General features: G+C 41.1%; 1 protein-coding gene across 1 annotated transcript; it reads right to left on the bottom strand.

The window, feature by feature from the left end:
- Positions 1–4236: 4236 nt before the first annotated feature.
- sfrp5 (secreted frizzled-related protein 5) lies at positions 4237–19266 on the bottom strand. The gene is made up of 3 exons (XM_080868710.1): positions 18237–19266; positions 11186–11263; positions 4237–6084 (listed from the first exon to the last, which is right to left on the bottom strand). The coding sequence occupies exons 1-3, from the start codon at positions 18790–18792 to the stop codon at positions 5756–5758; spliced, it is 963 nt and encodes a 320-aa protein (XP_080724836.1). The 5' UTR covers positions 18793–19266; the 3' UTR covers positions 4237–5755.
- Between the last annotated feature and the right edge of the window lie 6849 nt (positions 19267–26115).

Genomic DNA, 26115 nt, shown 5'->3' with positions numbered 1-26115 from the left:
GCCTTCTACTCCACCTATTAATTTATTCATTTTCCACTGCAGAGGAGGCATTGAGGCCAATGTGATTGTTTCCGATTGCCAAAGTCCCTTGAGAGCACCTTGGTTGTTTTCTTATCCAGTCATGTCTTCCCCCTCATTCTTTTCCCAAGTCCCTGTCCCCTGTTTTCTTTTTCCTACGTCAGTGTTGTGTATGTGTGTGATCTGTGGATGTAATCCCTGTGCTGCAGGCTAGCTGATAGGTTGTGAATGTGATTTTATTAGTATTTTTGTGTTGGTGAGTCAGTGTGGGAGAAGCAGCTCACACTTGTTCACATTCTACATTTTTGGTTAGGTTTTTTTTTAAAGTGCAAATTCAGTCAGCACTTTAGAGGAACTGCTGTTGAATGGCTCAGAAGTAGTCGGCTTCTTGTATTCTAACCAGTTTAAAATATGTGAATGTGCTTTTATTTTATGGATTTTCTATGTGCATTAGCCCTATACATTGTCATCAGATGGCATTTCTATTAAGGAGGACGAAAGAAGAAAGAAACTACTAAATGATCAGAAAGTTTCTGACAGATTGTTTTTAGCAGTCACACCTTCAAGAGTTGCAACGCGTACAGGGAAAACAAAACAGATGCAGTCAGATGAGTTATCTAAAGTTATAATACACGTTTTATCTTTTTATGAAAAATGGGACCCGGTACATGTAAACACACGTGAACACCTTTAAATAATGACGCATAAATGATGAAGCGTGCAGCAAACGGAACTGGTGTGTTAGCATGAGCGAGTATGCATGTAAATAAGAACAATGCTGTGGAAAACAGACTTCTCACTGGGAGGACCACATGTAAAAAGTTTCTTTGACTTTATTAAAGGGAGAAAATGATTCATTGGCTTGCTCTAGGCCTTTTTAAACAAGTGTTCTTAGTAAATTTATGCACATGCACAAGCACACAACAAAAACATACTACGTCTTTATTGCATTTTACTGAACAAGGCAGGCCGGAGCTCTGAGACAGTGCAGTGCTTCTGTCAGAGCGCTGCTGTTTCCATTCTCTCCCTCTCTCACTCTCTTCTTCTAAATGAAAGAACAAGTCTGTGTGTCCACCCTTCCTGCAGAAAGGTGGTCTAGTGCTTCAGACCAGAAGGATGTTGGCTTACTGTCTAATGCTGTTTTAATGGTACCTTGTGTGGTGGTTAGAGGGAGGCATGCAGCACCTAATAGAAATTATTCTGACTCTCCAGGATGTTATATAATGGTCTCATTCTTTGCAGGCAGACTAGTCAAATTTGATTAACCTGTGAGCGTGTGCGTGTTCATTCATATGCTGACTGGTCTGAGAGTGGATATTTGAGTCTGCGTCATGTTTGTGTTTAAAGAATTTTAAAAACCTGAACAAATATTGAGATTATTCATAATTGTCCTGATAAATATGAGCGTATGAGACTTATTCTTGTAAATACACAATTTCAGGTGTGAATGATATTTTTCAGTACTTTCGCTTTACAGCAAGAAGGGTCCTGGTTTGAACTTGCATGTTCTCTCTGTCTGGCTTTCTCACAGTCCAAAGACATTATATTAGGGTAATTTGTGATTCTAAATTGGCCATAGGTATGAATGTGAGGGTGGGTGTAACCCACCTTTTGCCCAATGACAACTGGGACAGGCTCCAGCCTCCCTGTAACCCTAAATTGAATAAATGGTTAAGAAAATGGATGGTATTTTTGTTTTATTAAGAAAAAATGTTTCCTGTTGCCAGTTCCCAGTTCTCCAGGAGCATTTAATGTGAGTCTTTTTGTTGTCAGTTAAATTGAAGAGTGATGATTTCCATCCGAACTTTCCTGTAGCTCTCTCCCACCCTGAGTATTGGATCAATGGAGGTTTTTTTCTTTCATTGCCCATAACTCAAAAGGAAATCAGATGAAGTTTAAGTAATAAACAGTTTTAGGATTACTTAAAAAAAAAAAAAGAGTCAGTACTTAACAGCCACCGACTTCACATACATTCATGCTTCGTAAGCTCATTTCCCAAATGAACGTTATCACATATGCAAAATATTTTTTCAAATGTTGAAAGAAAAAGTGGTTGTAAGTCGATCACATCCAGGTCTCTGGGTTTTGTCAAAAGAAATTAGTGAAAACTTGGGAAATCAACAGCCTAAAGAAAACAAGTGGGTGGATGCTGGAAAATGTTAAAAAAATATACATGTTTTTTTTTTTTTTAAAGGAAAATCAGTTTGCAATGCACACTGTATGACAGGGTGTGAGGGGCCGTGATCTAAGATATGCTTGCACGTGTGTGCCTACAATTGACAGCCTAACAGACTACCACTATTTAACTGAAAAAAATGGTCGTGCTTATCAGGACTCTGCAATAAAAATTCTTCTATGGTGTGTATATGTGTGGGCACGCACGTGTGTGGTAATCCATTTTTTTCCACAATTTTTTTTCTGGACCCAATCAAGTGTATTTGAATGGAGGCCTCATTAGAATAAGGGATGTCAATGTAAGTTTGTCATCTTATTGCATATTCCCAACATATGTGTCTTTTGAATGGATGTGCGCATTTTCCACGTGTGTCACTGGTCACTCCCTCATCAGGCCCTCATTAACTACACAAGTGACCTTTGAGGAGCTGCTGATGGATGTCTTTGGGACTCAGCCAAGCTATCCCTTGTCTCTTTTTCCACCTTCCCTCTGCGCCTTCCCCTGCTTTAACTTACGTCTTGATTAATGAAAGCTGCTCATCATTTTCTTTGAAGGTACATTTTATCTACTGCACGTGTGCTGATTCACTTCTAAAGGAGAGGTCAACACTTTCCAACAAAGGCTTCCTCACTTCAGCTTCATGGCATTTAAACTTTTATCTCAGTCTTTAATCGGTTTTGATTAAGTTTCCAGTAAAGGAACTCTTGTCCAGCATATTTCTACCCAATATGCCTGTCCCCTCCTGTTTCTGTCATTCCACAGCCTAGAGACTGTGCTCTATCTCAACAATCACTTGGAAATAGGTCACCACTCCACTGGCATTTACGCTTGAAACAGCCTCCAAAACTCTCCACATTCCGGGAAATATGGGTGGAAGACAATAAACACTGTAAAGTGTCACAGTTGATCCGTTTTGCATTTTGGAGAACAAAGATTCCAAATCTTTTTTTTTGTAGTAAATTAGTAGTGTATGTGTCTGGAGTGTTCAAGCTATGTATGGTTTTGATAAAGTTGGTCAGTTTCATCGCAGCCTGCTGTCTATCTGCATCACCCCTTCACTCTGTCAATAAATACTGGTGGCTTTGTTGCCCAGGCTTTGCTTAGAGCTGAGGGCCCAGTGTGGATCTGAAAGGTTTTGGAATAGAGCAGCGCAAAAATGAGATTTTACTTCTTTGTTTCCTTTTGCAAATAGAAATGAAGGTGTGTGGCAGCCCATGCGCACTTTCACGATCCTTATCCCCTGATGTTTTTGGAAAAGCTGCAGCTTATATTGGGTGTGTGTAACACTGCCTTTGGTAACCTAAAATAATCTCCAACCTGTTCCTCAAATGACCACTCGCCCCACAAGCAAGCCAGTACACATCAGCTTCCATGTTTAAATGTCCACCTTACCAGCGGAAACAAACAATCAAACAAACTGTCAGTTTGTTACCGAAACTGTTTGGGTCTCAGTGGCTAATACCCCCATTCACAAAAACGAAACAGATTTGCTTATTTTTGACTCACTTGCTTTAAATGATGTAAAACTGAGATTGTGAATCACTTGTACTAAGAGCTATACTAATAGCTCAGTCACACTATAGTAAAAATAGGATGAGAACCTATTGGTGGTTGCCCTGTTTTGTTTTTTGTTTTCACTTTCAGAGACCAATTTCAAAACCTAACACAAACTCTGGATGACCACTTTCAGTCACACAGTAATTACGAGTCCCTGGTGGAAGGAAACCTGTCTCCAAATAATTGTGGTTGGATCTGGGACTGACTGCAATCAATCTCAGGCACATTGTTGAATATTTGCAGTGTTTTTACAGCTATGTTGCAGTTAAATCACAATCCTGCAGTAGCTACGTCACTGTTTGTGGAGAAATCTTCTTCTGTTTTAAATCTAGGAGGTTCTGGCTGGAATGTGAATTTAAATGATAAATAGACAGTGTGCTTTATGTCAAACACATCATAAGAGAATAGGATGGCCAAACCAACAAACAAAAATCCCTGTTTTTGATTTACAGCCTACAGTGAACATTGAGAAACATCAGACCAAGACATTTTCAACTTGTCAACTTTATTTTATGCTTTGACAGTTGTTGTGGTAGATTCAAAAATTTAAAAAGTGTAAATCAGAGTAGTTTCCTTTTCTATTCGCCCCATTTTATTGCATCTAATTGGCCAGTGAGAAAAGTATCTGTTTAATATGAAAAATGTTAAAAAATAAATGAAGTCGTAAAATACTGAGCATCCTCATTCAAGTGTGTTAGTTACTTACGCGCTTTTTTTTTTTTAAACCAGTCAAACATTTTATGCAGATGATAGTCTGAAAATAATTTTTTTAGGCATGAATATACACTTTGTGGTTTATTGGTAATAAATGTGAAACATGACATTTCAAGCAGGTGTTCTTTATAAAAATTTAAAATATATTTTATTCATTAACTTTTTCTGTAAAACAAAGATCTATTTCAGTAACAGAACTACTTACAGGTTAATAGGTTAGAAAAAAAATCTCTCATTGTTACAGCAACAGTGTATTCAGGTGCTCTGTGTGTATGATTTTTTGTTTTCATACCATAGATGTTTAACTGAAGCGTTTAAAAAAAAAAGTACAAGAAAAGAAACATTTGAAGACTGATAGTGAAAAATAGCGAGTACAAGAGACTTATGAATCCAACATTGTTGGTTGTGTCCAGAGTCTCTCTCTCTTTCTTTCTCTTTTATTCTCCACTTGTTTTCCAGACGATGCCTTCACTGCCCTAACTTTATTCTCTTTCAAAATTAAAAAGTAAAAAATATTCAAGTTTCCCTCTTTCAGGCCACAGAAATGGTTCTGTACAAAGTCAGTGGAAGCATCAGTCAGTCTGTCTCATTCCATCAGTCTTCGTTCCCAGCATGGATAAGAAAAAAAACAAATCCCAGTTTTCTAAGCATTTAGTATTGGTCTGAATTACCTACTTTTTACAACATGCAGTTAAGTGGATCATCAATATTTCTGTGCTTTGATGTTGTTCCTTGGAGCACTGTGCCAGCGTGTGCACTGGTACATCACACAACCCACATACGTTCACTCTCTCATTGCTCTCAGCACTTTTTGCACAGAAACAAACCTTCCCATAATTTTCATTTCACTACAGCGTCGAGCGTCTTTTCTTTCCAGTAGTTAAATTTCCATTTCTTAATGCTGATGTCTAAGAAGATTGCTTTAGGATATGATTTAAGTGATTCTATAATATCAGAATAGGCAAGCATATTAATGAAGAGTACATTAGATTCCAGGATGTGAATCAATATGAAATCATTCTTATTGTCTTTTTTTTATGGAAGGGAGGGACTTGACTTATTTAAAAAGCAGTTTTCCTCTCTCCAATAATAATAATAATGATCTCTAACATCAAAGGAGAAAAGGACAACTACCTGATTCGTGTTTAGCTTCGGGGCTGGTAAAAGATTTTATAGGATCCATGACTCAGGGATGCATTAGTGAAATAACTGCTATAATCTAAGTGAAACAAAGGTTGAATCTGAAAAGCAAAGTTGTGGAAAGTTCAGCGAACACTGCAGTGAAGCAGGTCACTGGAAGACGGTGTGGTAGGTGGGGCACTGATGGGACTTCATGTATTTGATGGCGACCTTGAGCTCCTTGCTCTTCTTGTCCCACTTGTGAATGGATGTGAGAAGCAGTTGTTGGTCCACTTTGCGGCCCATGATGAGGAAGTTGGAGCCCAGGCTGTCCAGCTGGGAGCACGGACAATTGGCACCATTCTTAATGTACAAGGTCAGCTTCTTCAGGTCCTTCTTCCTCAGCACGCCCTGCTTCAGAACTTTCTTCTTCTTTTGTGCTGCAATCAGCTTCCGGTCACCCTTTTCCTTTTTCACCTCCTTGATTTTCATCTTTAGGACTAAAGGAGAAGAGAAGAAGATATTTAAATTTATTTTTATTCAGTAAAACCCTAAAGGTCTTACAGTTTTTTCTGAATGCTTAAACCCTAACTGTGATTCCTGTAGCACAATCTCTAAAACTATTCAGACTTATAGCAAAACCACTCACTGAGTTTGCAAAACTAAAAGCACAAAAACTGCTTTGCACTCAGTTTGCAATTTTGTAACACACACTTTGCAAAACTGTAGGCACAATTCACTGCACAACACTCAATTACCAAATTTCCAACACACTCCTAGCAAAAGTATACACATGTATGGCTATCATTAACACTAATTTGCCAACTGTCTGGCACACTTTCACATGTGAAAACTTTTTTAGATAATTAGTTCACTTTGCAATCAGCCTAAGCACTATAATACAGGTAAGCTGTGTGTGCGGAGTACAATGGAGGGAGCAGAAAGAGTGAGAAGTAGAGGAGGCCGAGGAAGAGGACGTGGAGGTGAAGAAGTAGGATGAAGAGGACGACAAGGACAAGGAGGAGCAAGAGGAAGACGAGGAGGGGGGAGAGGAAGATGAGGAGGGGGGAGAGGAAGGGTAGGAAGAGTAAGAAATAGAATTGCTGATGACATCAGAGCTACAATAGTGGACCATGTAATCAACCGTGGAATGACCCTGAGGGTAGCTGGCCAACGGGTCCAGCCTAACTCGAGCCGCTACACTGTAGCAAGTACCATAGGGACATCTTGAAATGAGAATCGGTTAGTACAGTCACTTTGCACAAAGATTTGTAGCACTGCCATATGCCAATGAGAAACACACCAATACCATTGATGTAAAAATACTGAAATTGTTACTTTAGAGAATTGCTAGATGACCAGATGCTGGGGGCAGAGGAAGCATGTTCACTGCAGACCAAGTAACCCATAGAGTCATTATGGCGATTGCAAATAATCCTATACTTGGAAATAAACACTTGTGTTTGTTTTGATGTGTTTGAATAAACACCAGTACTTGAAGTTTGGATCCCTCTATGCTTATGGATCTATGACAGAAGTATGAGCTCAAACTGACATAGCCTACCTTGTGCACAGAGAAAGCAAAGGCCAGATGTGTTTTGTATTCATACCATCAGTGTGCAGTTGGCGCATTGTGTGCTTAGTAGACGATGGCTTGTGTGTACTGTTTGATACGGAAACACCATTTTTACAAAGGTGTGAAGAGTTAATCTAGCTGTGTTTGCTTTTGCAAGAGAACTACAATGTTTTGATTATTGGGTGACAGGTTTTCTTATTTGTGTGAAGAGTTTTGCAAAATTAGCCAATAGTTACAAAAAATGTGCTTAAGCAATCAGAAAAAACTGTAATGTGTCACTCTGATCCCAGTGTTTCACTATTATTTAAGCAGCTGTGGTATTTTTTTTTAACTTCTGGAAGTCTAGTACTGAGCTCTGTACTGTTCTAAAGCAGTAGCTATTTTACACCTCCCCCGAGTATCATCATTTAGACTTTCCTGAGCAGTGTGCAAAAACTGCATCCTTGTGAATGTCTGACTCGGGAAAAACTCCACAGTCCAACATCTTTTTGGAATTTGGTGTACATATTTTGGCAATATAAATCACAAGTCTTCTCTTTGTTGTTGTCGGGCTATTCCTGAGCAAAAATCATCTTAAATGATTTTGCTTTCAAGTCTCAGACAAAGTCAGATTTATAGTGAGGTTCAGGGCAACATCCATAAGTCTAAAAAACTGCTTGCAGCATAAGATTAATATTGCTACATGGAATCATTATCATCTGTTGTCATTCTGCCCTGCCTGTGTCATTGTTTACACACTTGCAGTGCAGTGTTTTGCGACCAGCTGTGTATTTTTAGGCAAAACATATGTAGAACAGAGAACCTCTGTGCACAGTTTTATTACATGTAGGATCTGGTTACAGCAAACTCAAAGTTTATCAGCCTAATGAAGTACTGACTTGAATCTCCCATTGCACCTTCTGTTTATAAGTTCATATTTTTATATGCGAGAGATTAAAATTGAACTGCCAAACATTCAAAAGAGGAATTCTCTGGGTGAGAATTTTGACAGGTGAAATTAATCACGGGTCGGGCAAAGGTGTGGGGTCGGTATGAAGCATCGCTATGTACCCCGGCCTGCTGGAAGATCGCCATTTCACTTCTCGCCTGCTTGTCTATGGTTGCATAAACATCCCTCGGTACGCTCAGATAGGTATACAGTACATGTGAAGTGATAGCGTGTTCAAAAAGGAATGCGTGCATTGAGTTGCCCCTTGTTCACATCCTGTTTCACATCCAGCTCCTTCGCCGCGAGTATGTTTATGCGCTGTATTTGCCTGCCTACATGTGTTTTTGTGAAAGACTGCATTCATGTGTATGTACGGCGTGTGTTCAGTAAAGGTACGGAGGATAATTCATCTCCCTCTGCTTCACTTTAAATGCCCACCTGTAATCAGTCATATTTAGTCATAAGTGATGCAGTGGGGCCCTCTGTGCGGCCTGGCCAGCATCTTTGTGACAAGCTGTGCCCACGTCTTTATACAAAGTCGCTCTCTTTAAAGTGAGCAGAGGAGGGCGTAGAGGTAGAAGCAGCTGGAAAGAGAGGGAGTGAGGAGTGTGCCATCGTTTTGAGGAGAAACAGGTTTTCTTCAAACTGAAGCAAGCAATCTACTTTAACAACAAGGTGTCGGCTAAACAAGACTCTTGTCATTTGTACAGCAGCTGGATAGTGCAGTAAGAAACGTCATGAGATCGTCCATGAAAAGCAGACCGTAGCAAAAACAGTGTCCAAAGATGAATAGGTAGCAGCATTCATGGGGTATGAGCTCAAGCTCTCGCACTACAGAATAACATTGTAGAGTTGTTCCTTCCTTGATCTCCAAATCCATATGTCACACTTATCTTTTCGACGCATTCCCTTGTGTCCTCCAGCCACATAAAGGCTGAGCCAATAAAACGTCTTTCTGCGGCTATCTGCAATCATGTTTCATATTACAGTTTTTTCTGATTGCTTAAGCACATTTTTTGTAACTATTGGCTAATTTTGCAAAACTCTTCACACAAATAAGAAAACCTGTCACCCAATCATCAAAACATTGTAGTTCTCTTGCAAAAGCAAACACAGCTAGACTAACTCTTCACACCTTCGTAAAAGTGGTGTTTCCGTATCAAACAGTACACACAAGCCATCATCTACTAAGCACACAACTAACCGATTCTCATTTCAAGATGTCCCTATGGTGCTTGCTACAGTGTAGCGGCTCGAGTTAGGCTGGACCCATTGGCCAGCTACCCTCAGGGTCACTCCACGGTTGATTACATGGTCCACTATTGTAGCTCTGATGTCATCAGTAATTCTATTTCTTACTCTTCCTACCCTTCCTCTCCCCCCTCCTCATTTTCCTCTCCCCCCTCCTCATCTTCCTCTTGCTCCTCCTTGTCCTTGTCGTCCTCTTCATCCTACTTCTTCACCTCCACGTCCTCTTCCTCGGCCTCCTCTTCTTCTCACTCTTTCTGCTCCCTCCATTGTACTCCGCACACACAGCTTACCTGTATTATAGTGCTTAGGCAGATTGCAAAGTGAACGAATTATCTAAAAAAGTTTTCACATGTGAAAGTGTGCCAGACAGTTGGCAAATTAGTGTTAATGATAGCCATACATGTGTATACTTTTGCTAGGAGTGTGTTGGAAATTTGGTAATTGAGTGTTGTGCAGTGAATTGTGCCTACAGTTTTGCAAAGTGTGTGTTACAAAATTGCAAACTGAGTGCAAAGCAGTTTTTGTGCTTTTAGTTTTGCAAACTCAGTGAGTGGTTTTGCTATAAGTCTGAATAGTTTTAGAGATTGTGCTACAGGAATCACAGTTAGGGTTTAAGCATTCAGAAAAAACTGTAATGAACAGAAAGAATCTGTGTTTTCCTTTATGATCCCTGAAGCAACCTCATGTTAAAAGATTGAGATATATAATCCTGCAATTAATCAGACAAATAAATATCCCTGATTTGGTAACGTCACGATGAATTACAGGAGACGTGTCTGCGTTTTGGTTGCGGCTCAGAGAGTCAGGAAGGTGCGCACAGACGTGTTTTGTTGTTGTTGGATGTGGTTTTATCATTTATTATGGGTCATGCTCTGTATATTCTGGCTCTTTTGTACATGTGGTTATTTTGTAAAACTGTTTTATACTGCAGGCATCTCCTCTGCGGGAAACATGAAATATGCAGAGAAAAAAATGATCCTGGCCACACATGCTTTTGTAATTTCACAACTTTTTGTCACCCTTCCTCATTTGGTGCTTAACGTGTTTGGAACAGAGCAAATAGACAGCAGTTTATCATTAACTGTAAACACTGTAAACAATTCAGCTGCTGTGATGAACTCAAATAACAGAATATTTATATAATTATACTCTGGCATCATCTTAAGGTCATTACTATTGTGAAACACAAAGGTTGGAAAGTGGAGAGTTTGAAATTGGGGCTAAGAAATGAAGTCATTTATCAGCTCATGTGAAGAAAAAGCCGATTCTAGCAGCGAAATTAACGCGAAACGGCTGCAATAAAGATTTAATCGAAGGGAGGATCAGAAGTGAGAAACAGGGATGTGCAGGTGAGATTCTCTGTGTGGTTGCACATGCTTTTTAATTCATAATCAAAGGAAAATAGCGTAAATACCAGTTAATCTTCATATTATGTAACCACTGACAGCTCAAAGTTAAGCTTTCGTTTTAGGTGATTTTGCTATTTTGCTATAACTTTATGCCCATGGCATTTATGTTGATGGGAGTTTTTAAGGACACAGTGCTTTGACTTTTTAGTTTGTTATTACAACTTTTCAACACAATATTAAAACACAGATTTTATTATTACGTCATGAAACTTGTAAATCCAAATCAACACCGTGGTGAAATGTTTTGCTTGCACTCTTGTACTTGGCTGACTGTTGTACACAAAGCAATTGCACTTTTCTGCTGTGTTGTCAGTCTCTCGCAAACTCCAGTTTACCAGACTGCAGATAGGTAAGAAAGTTTCCATAACAGTGCTGTATGCTAGTGACCGTTTGTATCCATAGTCAGGTACTATGTTTTTCAGTTTTTTACTACTTACCAAAGTCACTTGCACAGTAATGCTCCATGATGTTGTCTTTCTTCAGCTCATTGTCACACGGTGGGCACACCTTTGACACTGAGGGGAAAAAAAGAAGGAAGAAGAATTTGTCGTCACCTGTATTCAATCTCGTTTCATTTGGTGCTTTTAAAACCAGATTAGCTCATATCTAACGGCAGCGTTGAGGTCAAGTGCAGTGAGCAAAACCAAAGTTGTGTCAGTATGAAATCGTTAAGCCCTGAGCACTTCTGAGGCACTTATTTGCCCCCCCCCTTGTCAGAGACTATTTGCTGCTGAGTGAACGCAGAGTCCAGTAGGCTGACTGATGTTTGCCCTGCAATTACACTGGAGAAAATGTTTTTATTCTGGCCCGTTGTATATTTTGGTGGCGCAGGCGTGGTCTCGGCTGTTCAGAAAGGTAAACGGTGCGGCGGGAGCTGCTGAACATGGTGAAAAGTGATTCAGTACACAGACGCAGCCATCACTTAGGCCACACAGCAACCGCACATTGTGAAAGAGCGAGGGGGAAACCAAAGCAACAAGTTCAGTTTATTTTTAACTCAAAATTTACGGTCATGCATGCTTTACTCAAGAGCGTGTTTGGCCTGTCTAACTTTGATATGGGACTTTGTGATTGTTGTTGTTGTTGTCTGCCCACACAGTTGAGACAGAGCACATGAGGGAAGAAATACAAGCCCTGCATAAAATCCTTTTTATGTATTTTTTGCATGTTCCCATACTTTTATATTTATATAGCTGAAATGGACAAATAAGGCCTTGCCATTCAATTAATAGGATTTATAAAACGTCAGAGACTTCTCTGACACACGCATACACGAAAACGCACCACCTTGTAATTTTCCCCTCGATATGAAACATCATCAAAACAATTACTGCTTCGATTCCATGTATTTTCAGAGTATTTCCAGCTCTACACATCTAATATCAGGCCACTCATCCACCAAACAGAGCCGCAAGCCAAGAGAGCAAAAAAAAAAAAAAAGTATAATATTAGAAAGGGCCACAGAGAGAAGGATGTGGTATAGAAGCATTGCCCTGACAACATACCTATACACCTAGGGGATAAATTTGACAACATGAAGGGAAAACAGTGCAGAACTTTTGCTGAGTTGGCAGCCTTTTTTTTCTCGAGATAACTGCTTATAGGAGAGTTTAGTTTTTCTGACATTCCCTCATTGCAAGATCCAAAATATGTTATTCCCCCACTCCCTGAGTTCCCTGTGCTTTCTCTTTCCTTCTGTGTCTCCCACTTTCCAGAAACACACCTATGCAAAACGACACGCCTCTCCTTGCACTGTGCAGGCCCTGGGTTAAAAGTCAGGGTTCAGAGGTTATCACCTCAGCCCAAACCTCAGCGTCTGGCCAGATAATGAGATGGGTCAAAGTTTAACATGCTTCGCTGCTTGGGTCATGGGGAGGTGAACCCCCTAACCACCAGTGAGTGTATGCATGTGTGTGTCTGCCTATGTGTGTGTTGGAGGTAGCTGAGCCATGTTCTTGTAGAGCAACTGCCAGTTTTTTCTCCTCTGAGGGTTCCCATGCTTTCATAGGCAGGAGACCTGTGAGGCCTGCAAGGTCAGGCTTCTAATTGTTTGGTGCTGACATGCAGACTGGGACAGAAGCATGGAAAAACACACACACAGAAACACACACACACAGAACAAGAGACAACAAAACTTCTCTGGATTTGTCCGTCTTGAATGGTTCCCTTGAAGCCGTTCGGTCTTATTCAGACTCGGTGGTAATTCATTCTGGTTTCACAGGGGTGGTATTTTGGCAGAAGGCCCGGTTGCGCTGATGCCAGAGCATGTGTCAGGAGAAAGCAGTCCCTCCATGAAACTTAGTTGAGCTTGGACCGAAAACCAGCGTTTGGATGGCGCTTAGAAATCACTTAAGGGACGACTGCCCTCATCGTCGGTCTCTGTCGAGGGAATCACCGTCATGTTCTGATGGGAATCACTGCTGCGTGGCTTGGTACTTTTTTTCCTGGACACATTTCTGCTCAGTAAATATTTTGACTTTGAGCTCATTAATATATTTTTTGCCATCATCTCAAAGCAGCTGAAGAATTTTTTACCATGCGATTAAATTGTGAAAATCTTGCTCTCACTCTGGTTGACTTTGGACTTGACCACCTCTTGTGTGCTACTTTTGGCATTTACCTACTGGGTTACGAACTTAATTACAGAAATTTTAATGTTCCAATTTATTATGACAAATGTTACTGTCTTACAGAGCTTACAGAACCTGTGGAGGATGAGGAGGTTGGGAGTTGATGATTGAGGATAAGAGGAAAGGGATAATGGGAATGGGGTGAGTAGGGAGGAGGTCTTGTGGAAGGCCCTGCTGTTAATCTTTAAACAGCAAGCCAGGGTGGAAATGGTGCACAGCAAGAGAGGGAAACTTCTCCAAAACTTCACTTACTCATAGCTCCGAGGTTAATAACATTTCAGTCTTTCTGCAGTGTCTTTTGTCTATAAAGAAATCTCCAAGAAAAACCTATTAAACTTATGAACGTGAAAACTCATTTGCAAAATAAATTTGGAATACAAAGCAGTGGCACCGTGTACCACTGCAAAGGAATATCTGTTCTCTTTAATGACATAGTCATTCTTATTTTGTTTTACTTAGCTTAGGAAATTGCTTTCTGGCATGAAATTTATTGGGCAACAACACAAATCATCGTGTCTGTTCACAGTGAATTCCTAATAGACACCGCTTGTCATCACATGATATTTAACAATCTAATTAACTTACTTTAAACATGCAGCTGAAATCACAAACACTACAAATCATATTTTATGTTTGTTTCATTTGACTGATTCGCTTGGAATCATTTTTATAGTTGGGTAAAAATGCAAGAGGTTACATGCCGCCGCTGCCTCTTTCTCTTATGTGCACTTTTGAATAAACACAAACACGTGTCTTCACACATCTGACGACCACATCTAACAGCACCGTCATCTGGTTCTCTGACATTTCTTGTACCTTATTGCTCGTTGCCCGAGCTTCACAGCGACTTTTATAAGAAGAATGTGCGCCGGTCACTATCTCATGCCTCATTTGGGTCTTTTAAGTCATGAGCAGCAGCACTTATGACATAAAATGGTACAATCCCGGAGATGAAATTCAGTGTGATTTACATCGGAGAGCCAAACATCTGTTGAAATGCGGGGCGAAGGAGGACTAAAGCATGACTCGGGGAACCCACGGGGCCCCTAAAACACAGCATGCTCCTTGCATCTGTAGGAAGCCTACACAGAAGAGAAAATACATCCTCATAACGCCTCGGCAGCGCTCCATACCCAGAGCATTGGATCATATTTTCCTTTTCATATAGTAACCAAGTTCATATGAGCAGTGACTGTTGTGCTGCTGGGGTCCTGACAGTGCTGCCTGTCTCCTTTAATGTGGTTGTAAATCACACTAGTCACATTTCATCACAGATTTCAGCAAGGACAGACCTTTCCTCCCATGCAATTTCACTGTACATATGTACATATCTTGAGTGTTCATTTCTGGTACAAACATGCAAACTAAGTTAAGAAACAAAACTAAGAAACAAAACCAGAATCCAGTCTGTGATAATCATGCCTACTGATTTACAGATGCTGACAGCAGCTAAAAGTGGCATCATTAAAACAATGAGGTGTAGTTGATGGTGTGGCATTAATTGTTCCCTGTCTGACAGACTGAGCTCGGCTGGCCTTTTCCGATCCCGGGATGCCTGGGCCCTCTTTTGTCAGCAGTCAGCTTGTCTTCTGTGGTATAATATACAGACTTGTATTTCACATAATCACACCCCTTGGGCTCTTCACACACACACACACACACACACACACACACACACACACACACACACACACACACACACACACACACACACACACACACACACACACACACATGCACGTAAAGGCACAAGTGCCAGCACAAAACCTGAGCTCAGGTGGTGGTGAGTTTCTGCCAGTTTTGGCTGTGACACAGAGGTGGAAAGTGAATCTTGCTCTGTACTGTTAGTTTCCACAAGAGTCCTCGAACCGTGCTATATCATGTAATTGCAGAATAGCTCAGATAGCATCGGGGCCTCCCGGACTGGGAGATCAGCGAGTAAAGCTATACTAATTCTTGTGATTGATCCAACTCCCAAAGATTCACCTTGATTACCACAAGATTCTTCATGCGATCCCGTGTAAAGAAAATCGTCAGTGTCCTCCAGTGACATAGAAGCTTCCCGGGAAACTCACTTCTAAGAGCTCTTAGCTGAAATTCCTTTTTATTATTGCTGGCTGTGTTTTCATGTGTGTGTGTGTGTGTGTGTGTGTGTGTGTGTGTGTGTGTGTGTGTGTGTGTGTGTGTGTGTGTGTGTGCGGGTGTGCATCGGTGCGGAATTAGAAGCCAAAAGCTTGTCCTCGGGATGGCCTCATCGGCACATCTGAGAATCTCTGGTTCTTAGCGAAATGTCAGTGGCTGAGCCTCCGGGCTAGAAGTGATATGGGTTCACTCTCAGTGTGAAACACTCACAAGAATACACGCACATGCACACGCCTAAAAAAGCACACACCCAAATTTAACTTTACCGTTATTTCATTTTTGTTTTTGAGTGTCATTTTATTCTTTAAAAATTAAAATCAGCATATTTTTTCTTATGTTCTTTGTATGTAAAATTTCCTAACACTAAAAATCCTTATTTCCACTGATTCTTAAGGACCCTCTGTAATCTATCCTCCTCTGATCATTATTTGAATAGATGGGATCAACAAACAGTTGGCTGTTTGGGGAGGTGGCAGATGAACGTCAAGCCGCCTCCTTCTCAAAGTGCATGTAGAAGAATGAATTATAACTCCGCAAACCAAAATGTCACATACTTGATACGAGTCCTACAAAAACAGAACGGCCATTTTCCCTAATGGAAAAAGTCAGAACTGCATTAATTCACCCAAGAATCTTCCACTGGTCTTTTTCCCACTGCATTTTGCAAATCAGATTAGATACTTAGATGTCAGTATGCTGTGACCATTATTGATAAAAAGGAAAGATATGTCACACAACTGACTGACATTGTTTTTGTAATGATTGGTTTTCAGCGCTTTAGGAAATGTGTTTATCTGTCAAAGAACGTCTCAAGTAACAGAAAGGACATTTCAAGTGAAAAAAAGACCTTTACACCATAAACGAAAGAAGATGAAAAATGAGATTAAACGGTTGAAAGCAAATCGTAAAGTAATGTGAGCAATATGGCAATGACCATTTTATTTATATAGCATTTTTCAGCACGTACAAACTCAGTGTCCTTAACATAAAAGATAAATTAAGGCTTAGTTTGTAAAAATAAAATAAAAATAAAAATTTAAAGAGGGTTTTTGATTTTGGACACAGTTTTAATTGACTTTGGCTCAACAGGCACCTGCCCCCACCACCAACCCACACACAACCACAGTAACTGAAAGCACCTTCAGCACACTTAGATCTAATTCTAGGAATAGTTAAGAGATCTGCACCGTTTTCTAAACCGGATCTAAACCGTTTTCTTCAGGTTCTCATTGAAAGCAGAGGCAAACACTTCTTATGCTGCAGGAAGCAGCTTTTCTCCTCTTTTATTCGCTGTGTGCCTGTCTTTACTCTCCTGCTTCCCTCTCCTTTCACTCCTCTTCATTCTGCTCTCTCAGGGACAATCAGACTTTAGCGATTCCCATTCTCTGCCTGCGTCTCTTGTCCTGTCATGTCGACTAATTAGTGGGAACTCAGTAATTGGCCTTCTAGCTAATTGGCCTGCTGGCTGCCAGACCCAACAATGGCTGAGCAGACTGGGACACAGTGGGGACTGTCCCCCTCCACTGTCTAAAGACTCTCATCAACTCCCTCTCTCTCCCTCTCAGCGCTGACTGCTTTTGTGAAGAGGCTGCTTAAGTAGTTGTGCTTCTCACACACATGCACACACACACATACACACAGGCATTTGCACACCTCTTTGGATTTAGTTCCCACTCAGTCCCACTATTCACAATTGATACTCTTACTCATTGCTTGTGAAGAATAATATATTCTCCTATTTTTGTGAATCAAATTACTCTCAGAAACCCTTGATAAAGATTTGTCCTTTGTTTCATCCAGCTAAGGTTAATTTAGTAATTTGACTCTGTGCAAACCATGAAATAAAACATAATTCATTCACTCTTTGACTGTTTCGCTGTAGATGGATGACTACTGATAAGGGTGTGTGTCCATGCATGTGCCTCTGTGTAACTTTCAGTTAATACCCCCACAGTCCATCTATCTTAACTCAATGCGCGATCTGGCTGCTGGAGTCTCCAAGTCTCCTGGCTCTCTTGGTCTGTCTCCGTGCCTCCCTGAGGCATATGTAGATGGCCAGAGCCATCCTCAACTGTCCACTTAGGACTTTCCCCTGCAGCATCTTCCTGCTCCCGTCTCTTTCGCTGACCTCCTTTGGCTAGTTTTCCACTTTATCTCTTGTCTGTCATTGTGGAAATGTATGGAAGCCATCTGATTCTCTCATCCTCACAGTTTACAGACTCTCAGTGTATCCGATTGCAAGGACTTGAACGATCATTTGCTAAAGTGATATTATGAAAATAATGAAAAATTCAGAACTTTATCTCTTCGTTTACTTTCTGCTGAGTTTTTCATCTCAGCGCCTGCGTCTGCAAAACACAACATATTTTTCGGGGCAACTTTTCCTTCTGTCAAATTTAAAACATATGCGCATTCATATATCTCTTGTTTTCAACTAGAGCTTATCAAATATACCAGGACAGAATATTTAAACACTGCTTTTTATTTTAAAAAATCTCAAAGATTTATTAAATGAGTATTTATTGAATTATTAAATCTTTCTAAAGAAATATTTACATTTTGTGGAAATCACCAGATTATCTTTTTGCTGCTGGAAAAGCTGTAATTTTAACCAGTAGCCTCTTCAGTAGTTATGCAAATTAAAATTGGTTATGATTTCATTGACATTTCTCTTCACTGTATTTTGCATAAGCATGCATGAATGAAGGTGGCCTACCTGGTGGCTGGGTCGCATGGTTCCCGGTGAACTGCATGGGGATGCACAGGTCGTTATCAATGGGGAACTTGTCGCAGGTCAGCATCTCCGGCCAGGGAAAGCCGTAGGTCTCCATCACCGGAGCACAGCTGTCCCTGACAGCCTCGCACAGTGAGCGGCAAGGGTAGATGGGCCTGTCTAGGCACACTGGTGCAAACAGTGAGCACAGGAAGACCTGCGTATCAGCATGGCACCGTTTGGCCAGGAGGGGCACCCAACTGCCTGCCTGCTGCTTAACTTCGGGCATGGTCTCATGGTCCAGGAGGTTGGGCAGCCTCATCTTCTTGTAGCCCACATTGTGGCACAGGCGCAGGTCAGCTGGTATGTCCAGACACTGGGGCTGCTTGGTGTAGAAGCGGCCATTGTGGAAGTTGTCCGACTGCCAGCTGTAGTAGTCATACTCATCTGCGGCCGAGACGGTAAGGAGGAGGAGGAGGGAGAAGGGCGACAGGCCCAGTGCCAAGCTGAAGGAGCCCTGGGTCAATGCCCACCTGGGGCTCTTTTGTCCGTTTGCCATGCCTCTACGAGTTCAGACCAACAATTCAAGAAGGTTATATCCAAAGTCTCCAAAGTAACTCAGTGAAGACAAAATGCAAGGAGAAGAGAGAAACAAGGGGGGGCAGGCGTGAAAGCTGTAATCCCTTTTTTTCTCCTGAGTATGAACGCAGCGGATTGAAAACAAAAGTGTTTAATTCCCTTCTTCCCTGGAGAGTCGACCCTCTAAGCCTCCCTGAAACACCTCCCTGTGTGTGTGTGTGTATGTGCCTCAGGTAGTGGAGTGGGGAGGCAGCAGTCAGGGAAGAGTGAGCTTACAAGTAGGACTTCTTACTTTTCCTAACTTTCCCTGTTCACAGTTTCTCACTTTCTTTCCCTGGTGCTCTCCTAGAACTGCCTCCAGCTCTCTCCTGCTCTCTGTCTATCAGTCTGTAATGAGGAGTACCTAGGTTTTAAGAGGCAGTGGTAGCTGCTCTCGTCTGCTGCCTGCCCCCTAGCAGGCGTCCAGACCATTCACCTTCCTACTGGCCTCCCCTGGACTCACTCAGAACAGCTCCAGCCAATCACAACCCCAGGGGGAGGCTCCCACTGGCCCTCAGGACACTCCTTCTGCCCCTTATTTTCACCAAAAGCCCTCCTCCAGAAGAGCTTAACGGGAAAGAAAGAGAGAGCAGCCTGTGGCAAGTTTCTACAGCTGCATTTTTATATTGATCTCTCGAATATGCACACGATTCTTTAGTTGGAAACACACCCAGAAGACACTGCCATCCTCTTACTCATGTTGCTTTTGTGATGGATTTCTAAGCTCTTTAGCCCACTTCCATTTACTTGTGAGAGACAGACTCTACGGGCTCCCTGCAGATTGCTCCACGTGTAACAAAGGATGCGTGCTTGCAATTCAAGCACGCTCACTTCATTAGCTCAAAACAGTCTGGCAGCAGCTTTGGCTGGCATCAGCAGTGAGAAAACTTACAAGTGCGCACATTCACATGCATAACTGTAAACGTGAGAGATGCAGGAGGAGAATATGAATGAAGTTGAGGGGGGAAAGGGCATCAGCATGGGAGAAGTGAGGTTACTGAGTTGTGCAACTACAGGTGGCTAGGTGGTTTATCCGCGCCAAGGGAGTTATGCTAATGTGTATGTTGGCTGTGAAAAGAGGCACGCTGCATATCTGTCTCTTTCTATCAGTGCCACTGACACAGTGAGGGCCTTCATCTTTGGAGCAAACTCCCTAGAAGGGTCACATTCAGATTCAAAAGCCTGTAGCATTGTGAACAGGATGTGGGATCAGTGGCTCACTTGGAGGGTGTTCCTGCATTTGCTATTTGATCTGCGTCACGCATTAATGCTTTTCCTCACGTGAATAGACTGTAAATGCAGGCCAATACAAATGATTTTAAAGTGACTGTTTTCTGTACTATATCAAGATATATGTGGATTGTGAAGACACCATATAGATCATCCTGCAGCTGGATTGTGGAGAGACTAAGACGAAGTAAACAAACTGTATGTGGCAGTACAAACAAGGGGACCGGGAAAGTGCGTGCATGTGTGTTTTGCAAACAGCTGGTGGTGTACTTGGATGGGAATCAGGAACAGTATTGTTCTGCGCCTGTAGGGTGGAAGATAAAATTCCAGAAACAGCAGTGAGTCCGTAGAATCTAATTCAATAAGATGATATGAAATCATGTTTTAATAACAGTTAACCAAGCACATCAATAAAATAAGTCCAAGAGCCCGTAGAGTTTTATAGTATCATGACCAAACATTCACTTATTTCCAAACCCGGGGCACTGAAGAAGATTACTGCACCATCAAATCGTTTTTTACTCGACAATGGAGTTGAATGTGTTTCAACTTTATCATGCTGGGCTGCGATTCAAATCCCTGTTAGTACGCCCTTAGTGTGTGCGGATACTTTTTTCGGTGGATTGGAAAAGCTGCCAACAGAGCGAACAAAATCTGCAGTTTGCATAACCTTCAAATGAAGAAAGATAAGATGGTTGTTAGCTGATGTAGCCATTTTTGAAGGAAAATTATAAATAAAAGCATTGTTGAGTGAGCATAAAGCACTTATTTTGTTTTCAGAACCTCACAGCCAAGACTTATTTGACTCACTGTGTCTTTCCCAGCAGTAACACTTTCATCCATCAACATGCTGTACTGACTGCTAACCTTTGCACTACAACTAATCAACGTAGCTCACAGCTAATGATCTCTGGACCTTACTTTTTTAACAAGGGGTGGTGGGACTGTCTTGTGCATACCTCACTATCTTGGTAAAGGATTTTGTATGCACGTTAGCGCACTGGTGACCTATTTTAGGCCTGCTAGTGTTTCCTCTCGATGCAAGCACAGTGTCCTACCTTCAAGTCAGTAACAAAAGTGTCTTTCATGGTAATCAATCAACAATGCTTGTCTCCTCTTGTTCTCTTTCCCCTAACTGGCCCCTGTGGCCACCGGCCAATCAATTCCACTCTTCAGTTTCCAGCCTTCTGATTGGATGGAGGTTATAAGATTAGGTCCAGCTTTCATTGTTAGGCCGAAAGATTTAGCATGGTTTGAAAAGAGTGTCTCGGCAATTGTGTGAGTATGCCTGTCTGTTTGGAGATGGTGGTAGTGGGTATAGATAGTTGTGTGTGTGTGTGTGTGTGTGTGTGTGTGTGTGTGTGTGTGTGTGTGTGTGTGTGTGTGTGTGTGTGTGTGTGTGTGTGTGTGTGTGTGTCACAGTGATTCTAAAGAGGAAAGGCTTGAGAGTGAGTGAGGTGGCTAGCCGCCCAGATATTCCCTCCAAGCAGAGTTTGAATACCAAACCACACAAGAAGATGGAGGAGATGATGTAAAAGACAACAGACATGCCAGCATTTTGCATGTCTTTCTCTGCACACAAGCAACAGAAAGTGCAGGGAGTGTCTTTAACAAACCAAGTTCAGTACTGCGTTACATCACTTATACTCAAGTCAGCTGAGTAAAGAAAAGCTCAAAAGTCTACCAGAATGTTTTTCAGTGCTGTAGAGCATGGGTAATTCATCAGATTTTCCGTAACCTTTCAAAAATGTATTCATGCATTGAAATGAGCAGAAAGTAGACAAATTCAAACCTCTCAGCAGATGCTCCTCTGCAAAATATGTTACTTCAGTGAACAAGAAGTAAATCTAATATCAGCGGAGGAGACTTTATCTGTGCAGTAACAGGTTTTGAATGAACCCGCTTCTCCTCACCCTGCTCACACACATACACACTCAACCTACTCTTGTAAAGCGACAACAAAGATTAGTTTGCAGAACTGTCAAAACACGCGTGAAACACACAAATTAGTGTCCAACATAAATTTTCTCTCTCTCTCTTTCACACATACACATTCACACAGATGCACACACACAAATGCCTTCATTTAGCCTGATTATTTCTTTAAACTGCAAAAGAAATGGCAACTTGTGAGACTTTTTATTTGCTTTCTGAGTTCACACTTAAAGATGCAGTGTGTGAAATCTTGCCATTAGATGTCAGTACAATGAACACTGCAGTCAACTGAATTCTGAATTATTATGTTTTTACCACTCCCAGTTCTTCTACTGTTTTCGTATAGAGCCATTTTTGTACACACTATATTTGAACATATTTAAACAATGTCAACATTCAAGATTAAATCAAGAATAAAACATGAATATGTGTCAATGAAGTATTTTTGAGGTATTTTATGTTTTTACATCTGAGTCACCTCAAAAACTCACCAAATTGGTGGAGGCTGTCAGTCCCCTCAGCTGTCGACATGTCGGGTGAGAAGCGTTTTTGAAAAGTGTCCCCTGCAGGCAGATGAGACAGTGGTGCTCGCGTCTGTCTGATAACAGCGATACTGAGTTAAATTGTTGAGGATATCCTGAACTTTTTATCAGCAAGGGCTGCTGTTTTTGCCACTGTTAACTGCTGTTAGCCTGTTTTCGTTGCTGCTAGCCAGCATTGATAAATCTTTCTTTGAATTGGCTCTAACTTTGTTGGATTCTGAAACCTAGAGAAGGCACAATTACACAGTGATAATGTACATTTATAAATACCTTTTTTTCCCTATTAAATAACCTCAAAGGATGACTGACTGTAGCTTCAAGTTTTAATGTCACGTATTAAAAAATTATCAGCTTGGTTGCATGCATCATTTTAAGTAATAATAGACTTAACTTTGGCCTGTTGACTCAGCTTCTGTTGACAATGACCAATTTTTTCAATACAGTTTTTTCATATCATGCCAAATCACAACAGCAGTCACCTTAAGGTGCTTTATATTGTAAGGAAATACTCTACAATAGTAAAGAAAAATCATCAATCAAACAAACCCCTTTGGGTAAGCACTTGGCAACAGTGGGAAGGAAAAACTTGCTTTTAACAGGAAGAAACCTCCAGCCTTCTGCCACAACCATTGGAGGTGACAAAAGCAGGGCAAAAGACACCCTGGGGGCACACTGGCTTGAGGTACAACTGACAGATTTGGGACTCGCTCTTCTTTGTGCTGCCAGTGCTTACAAAATAAAATAACTTGTAATTTATCTTCATAAAACAGACTATTTACCTGCACAACAAAAGAACAAAATTTTCACTTGTTCCTTGGCTACAATTCTACTTATTGATATGGAAAATCTGTAGGTAACACACTATATTTAGAGGTTAGTCATCTACAGACCACAATGGAAAAAGAAAAGCGAACCCCAGACAAGCAGACACAAACCCAAACAAGAGAAATAATCGGAGAGTGTTAGTATGGGTTTGCACAATAAGTGTCAGTGCCACCAGGAAATATCAGGCTTATGAGATCTGATCGAGTTCTGCTTCAGTTCAGACCTCAGTCAGTATACACAGTCACTCCACTGAGCCTGAGTTGAGGAACAACTTTGTCAGAGGGTACTGTTGCACATAGCTGCTGAAATGTGATGAAATTATGTTAGAAGATTTTAGCACCACAGAGCAAAGTGCTATAACCGCAAACAGCCATCGCACCGGGCAGTGGTAAAAAGACATGCTGTATATAGGTGATTGCCATCGTCTTATGAACTTTCTTACACAACTTAATTATTATTTCAAATATTTCTTTTCATTTTTGTTTTTTACTTTGTCTGTTTCCATCAAAACTCCTCCAACTGTTGTACCGTTATGGCACTGGAGGCTTCTTTAGATGTCAGGGCTGACGTAGGGGGAGTCAGAAGGTACATTCACTCATTCAGTCAGACAGACAATTACTCAGTTTCTCATCCTTTGCCCACCTGCTACACACTTAGACACTGACACGCACAGACCTCAAACTCTTAACAACTCGCTCCAGCTTACCAAGTTGGACTCTTTGTAAAGGAGCGTTGACCAGCTCACCGTCATGGAACCAAATGTAAAGAGACAGAGAGGAGAAAGGGAGACCCAAACGTCAGCTGAGGCCCTTTCTTTTTATGAGTGACGGGAGATTTCCTCTGAACCTTTTGACACACATACACATGTACTATAAACACAAGTAGCAGCACATCTCCAACAGTGTGTTATTGTAAAAGAGTCATAAATGATGGCTCTTGTCAGCATTTTGCGTAAACTTGCTACCACCGTGATACATTTCACACATTTGGTACATGTGTGTAAGCGTGAGCATGCTCGCATATCCAGTTTGCATTTCTACCTGGAAAAATGCGATTCCTCCAACTGGGATTCGCAAGTGACACCTTCAGTGTCCCATTTAGTTTATTTAGTATTTTCAGAACTTTGTAGTCAGCTACTAGAATAACAGAATCGGAGAGGAGAACAGCAGAGACAGTGAAAAGGTGAAAAGAGCACTGGCTTTAAGAGTATATATCCCACAGAGAAAATTCAATTTCACAGACAAAGCACATTCATGGAACATTTAGTCTTAACTCAAAAAAGCAGAAACTCCTTTTGACTGGTTTGACTAACTTGATTATGAGCTGGACCAAGTTGAGACTAATCGTTACCCCCATGACATTTTACCACTCGATCTGTGCATTTTTGAGGCAATCAGATGGGAACACTTCAAAGCAGAGATTTTATTAGTTTTGAAGAGTCAACAGAGGCTCAGCACGTTCCATTCAATGAAACCTGACTCAACTATTAGCAGACTTCTTTTGGTGGGAGAGATAAAGAAAAATGATATGCTTAAAGCAACCACAATTCCGGCTTTATTCGGGCATTCAGAATAAATGTATGTGGAGCCTTAGTCATGTGTGTTGAATGTTTTGGAATTGACTCGTATTGTCTTTAAATGCATCGGTTTTACTCACAACCTGCAGGTGAGCTGGTGCGTTGTAACGAGGCTTTTACTCATTGGTGTCGTTCCAGGAGTCGCTGTTCGTAATGTGAACCCAAATGTGAGCTGTGTGTTTAGGCTGTTGCTGCAACATCGGCTGTGATTTATGAGCCGTAGTTGTCACGTCAGACACTTTCCTGTCACTTGATCTATTTGCTGTGTGTGTGTGTGTGTGTGTGTGTGTGTGTGTGTGTGTGTGTGTGTGTGTGTGTGTGTGTGTGTGTGTGTGTGTGTGTGTGTGTTCTGTATCTATCGACACATCTGCTTGTCTTTCAACATTCATTCCCAAGTATGTGAAGCAAAGACAGTCAGAAACCATTTTTCCTCTTCAACTCTTTCTCTTCATCTTTTTGTTTATGTGCATGTGTATCCACATGCCCTCTCTGATTATCTCAGTAATGGCCAGGGTCATCAGTTAGGGATCAGGCCTCACCTCTGTTGGGAAATAGATAGATATGAGTTTCAACAAATGGAAAGGATTTTCCAATGATTGCATGATAACATTTTAGTCTTACACGGGAACAGGTCTTGGCATTTATGTAAGCATTTAGCAGTCATTATTTCCATAAAATCATCAAAGTTGTATAAAATCCTTTAATTTATAGTCTTGTCTTTGAGCCTCAAGCCTACTGTACAACAGAAAAATAGTTCATGAGGGTCCTTTTTATAAATGAGCTGGAACAAGTGATAAACACCACTGGAATGCATCGGATACCTCAAAGCTTGAAATGTGATTTAATAAAGTGAGCAAACCTAGACTGATGCTTTGGTGTAATGGAATAACAATACAATAGCTTCTTGCCCAGTGCTGTGTGCGACTGCATGTTTCTGTTTTCCTTCTGTAGTGTTTTATGGGGGCTTTGTTATTGAAATGTTAAGCAGCCCTCACAAGGTTATTTTCACGGCCATCCACATTTATCAAAATGAACAACGCTGACACAAAGTCAAAAGCAAGAGAATAACGACTCTTTAATGATGTCACTGCAATAAAAAATTCTGGTTGTTCTCCAGTAATCAGTGTTGTGGACACAGTGACAGCTCTCAGGGTTA

The sequence above is a fragment of the Rhamphochromis sp. 'chilingali' genome, assembly GCF_963969265.1.
Source record: "Rhamphochromis sp. 'chilingali' genome assembly, chromosome: 20".
Taxonomy (NCBI): domain Eukaryota; kingdom Metazoa; phylum Chordata; class Actinopteri; order Cichliformes; family Cichlidae; genus Rhamphochromis; species Rhamphochromis sp. 'chilingali'.
The sequence above is the reverse complement of the archived record's forward strand: the minus strand, read 5'-3'. Positions and strand labels throughout refer to the sequence as shown.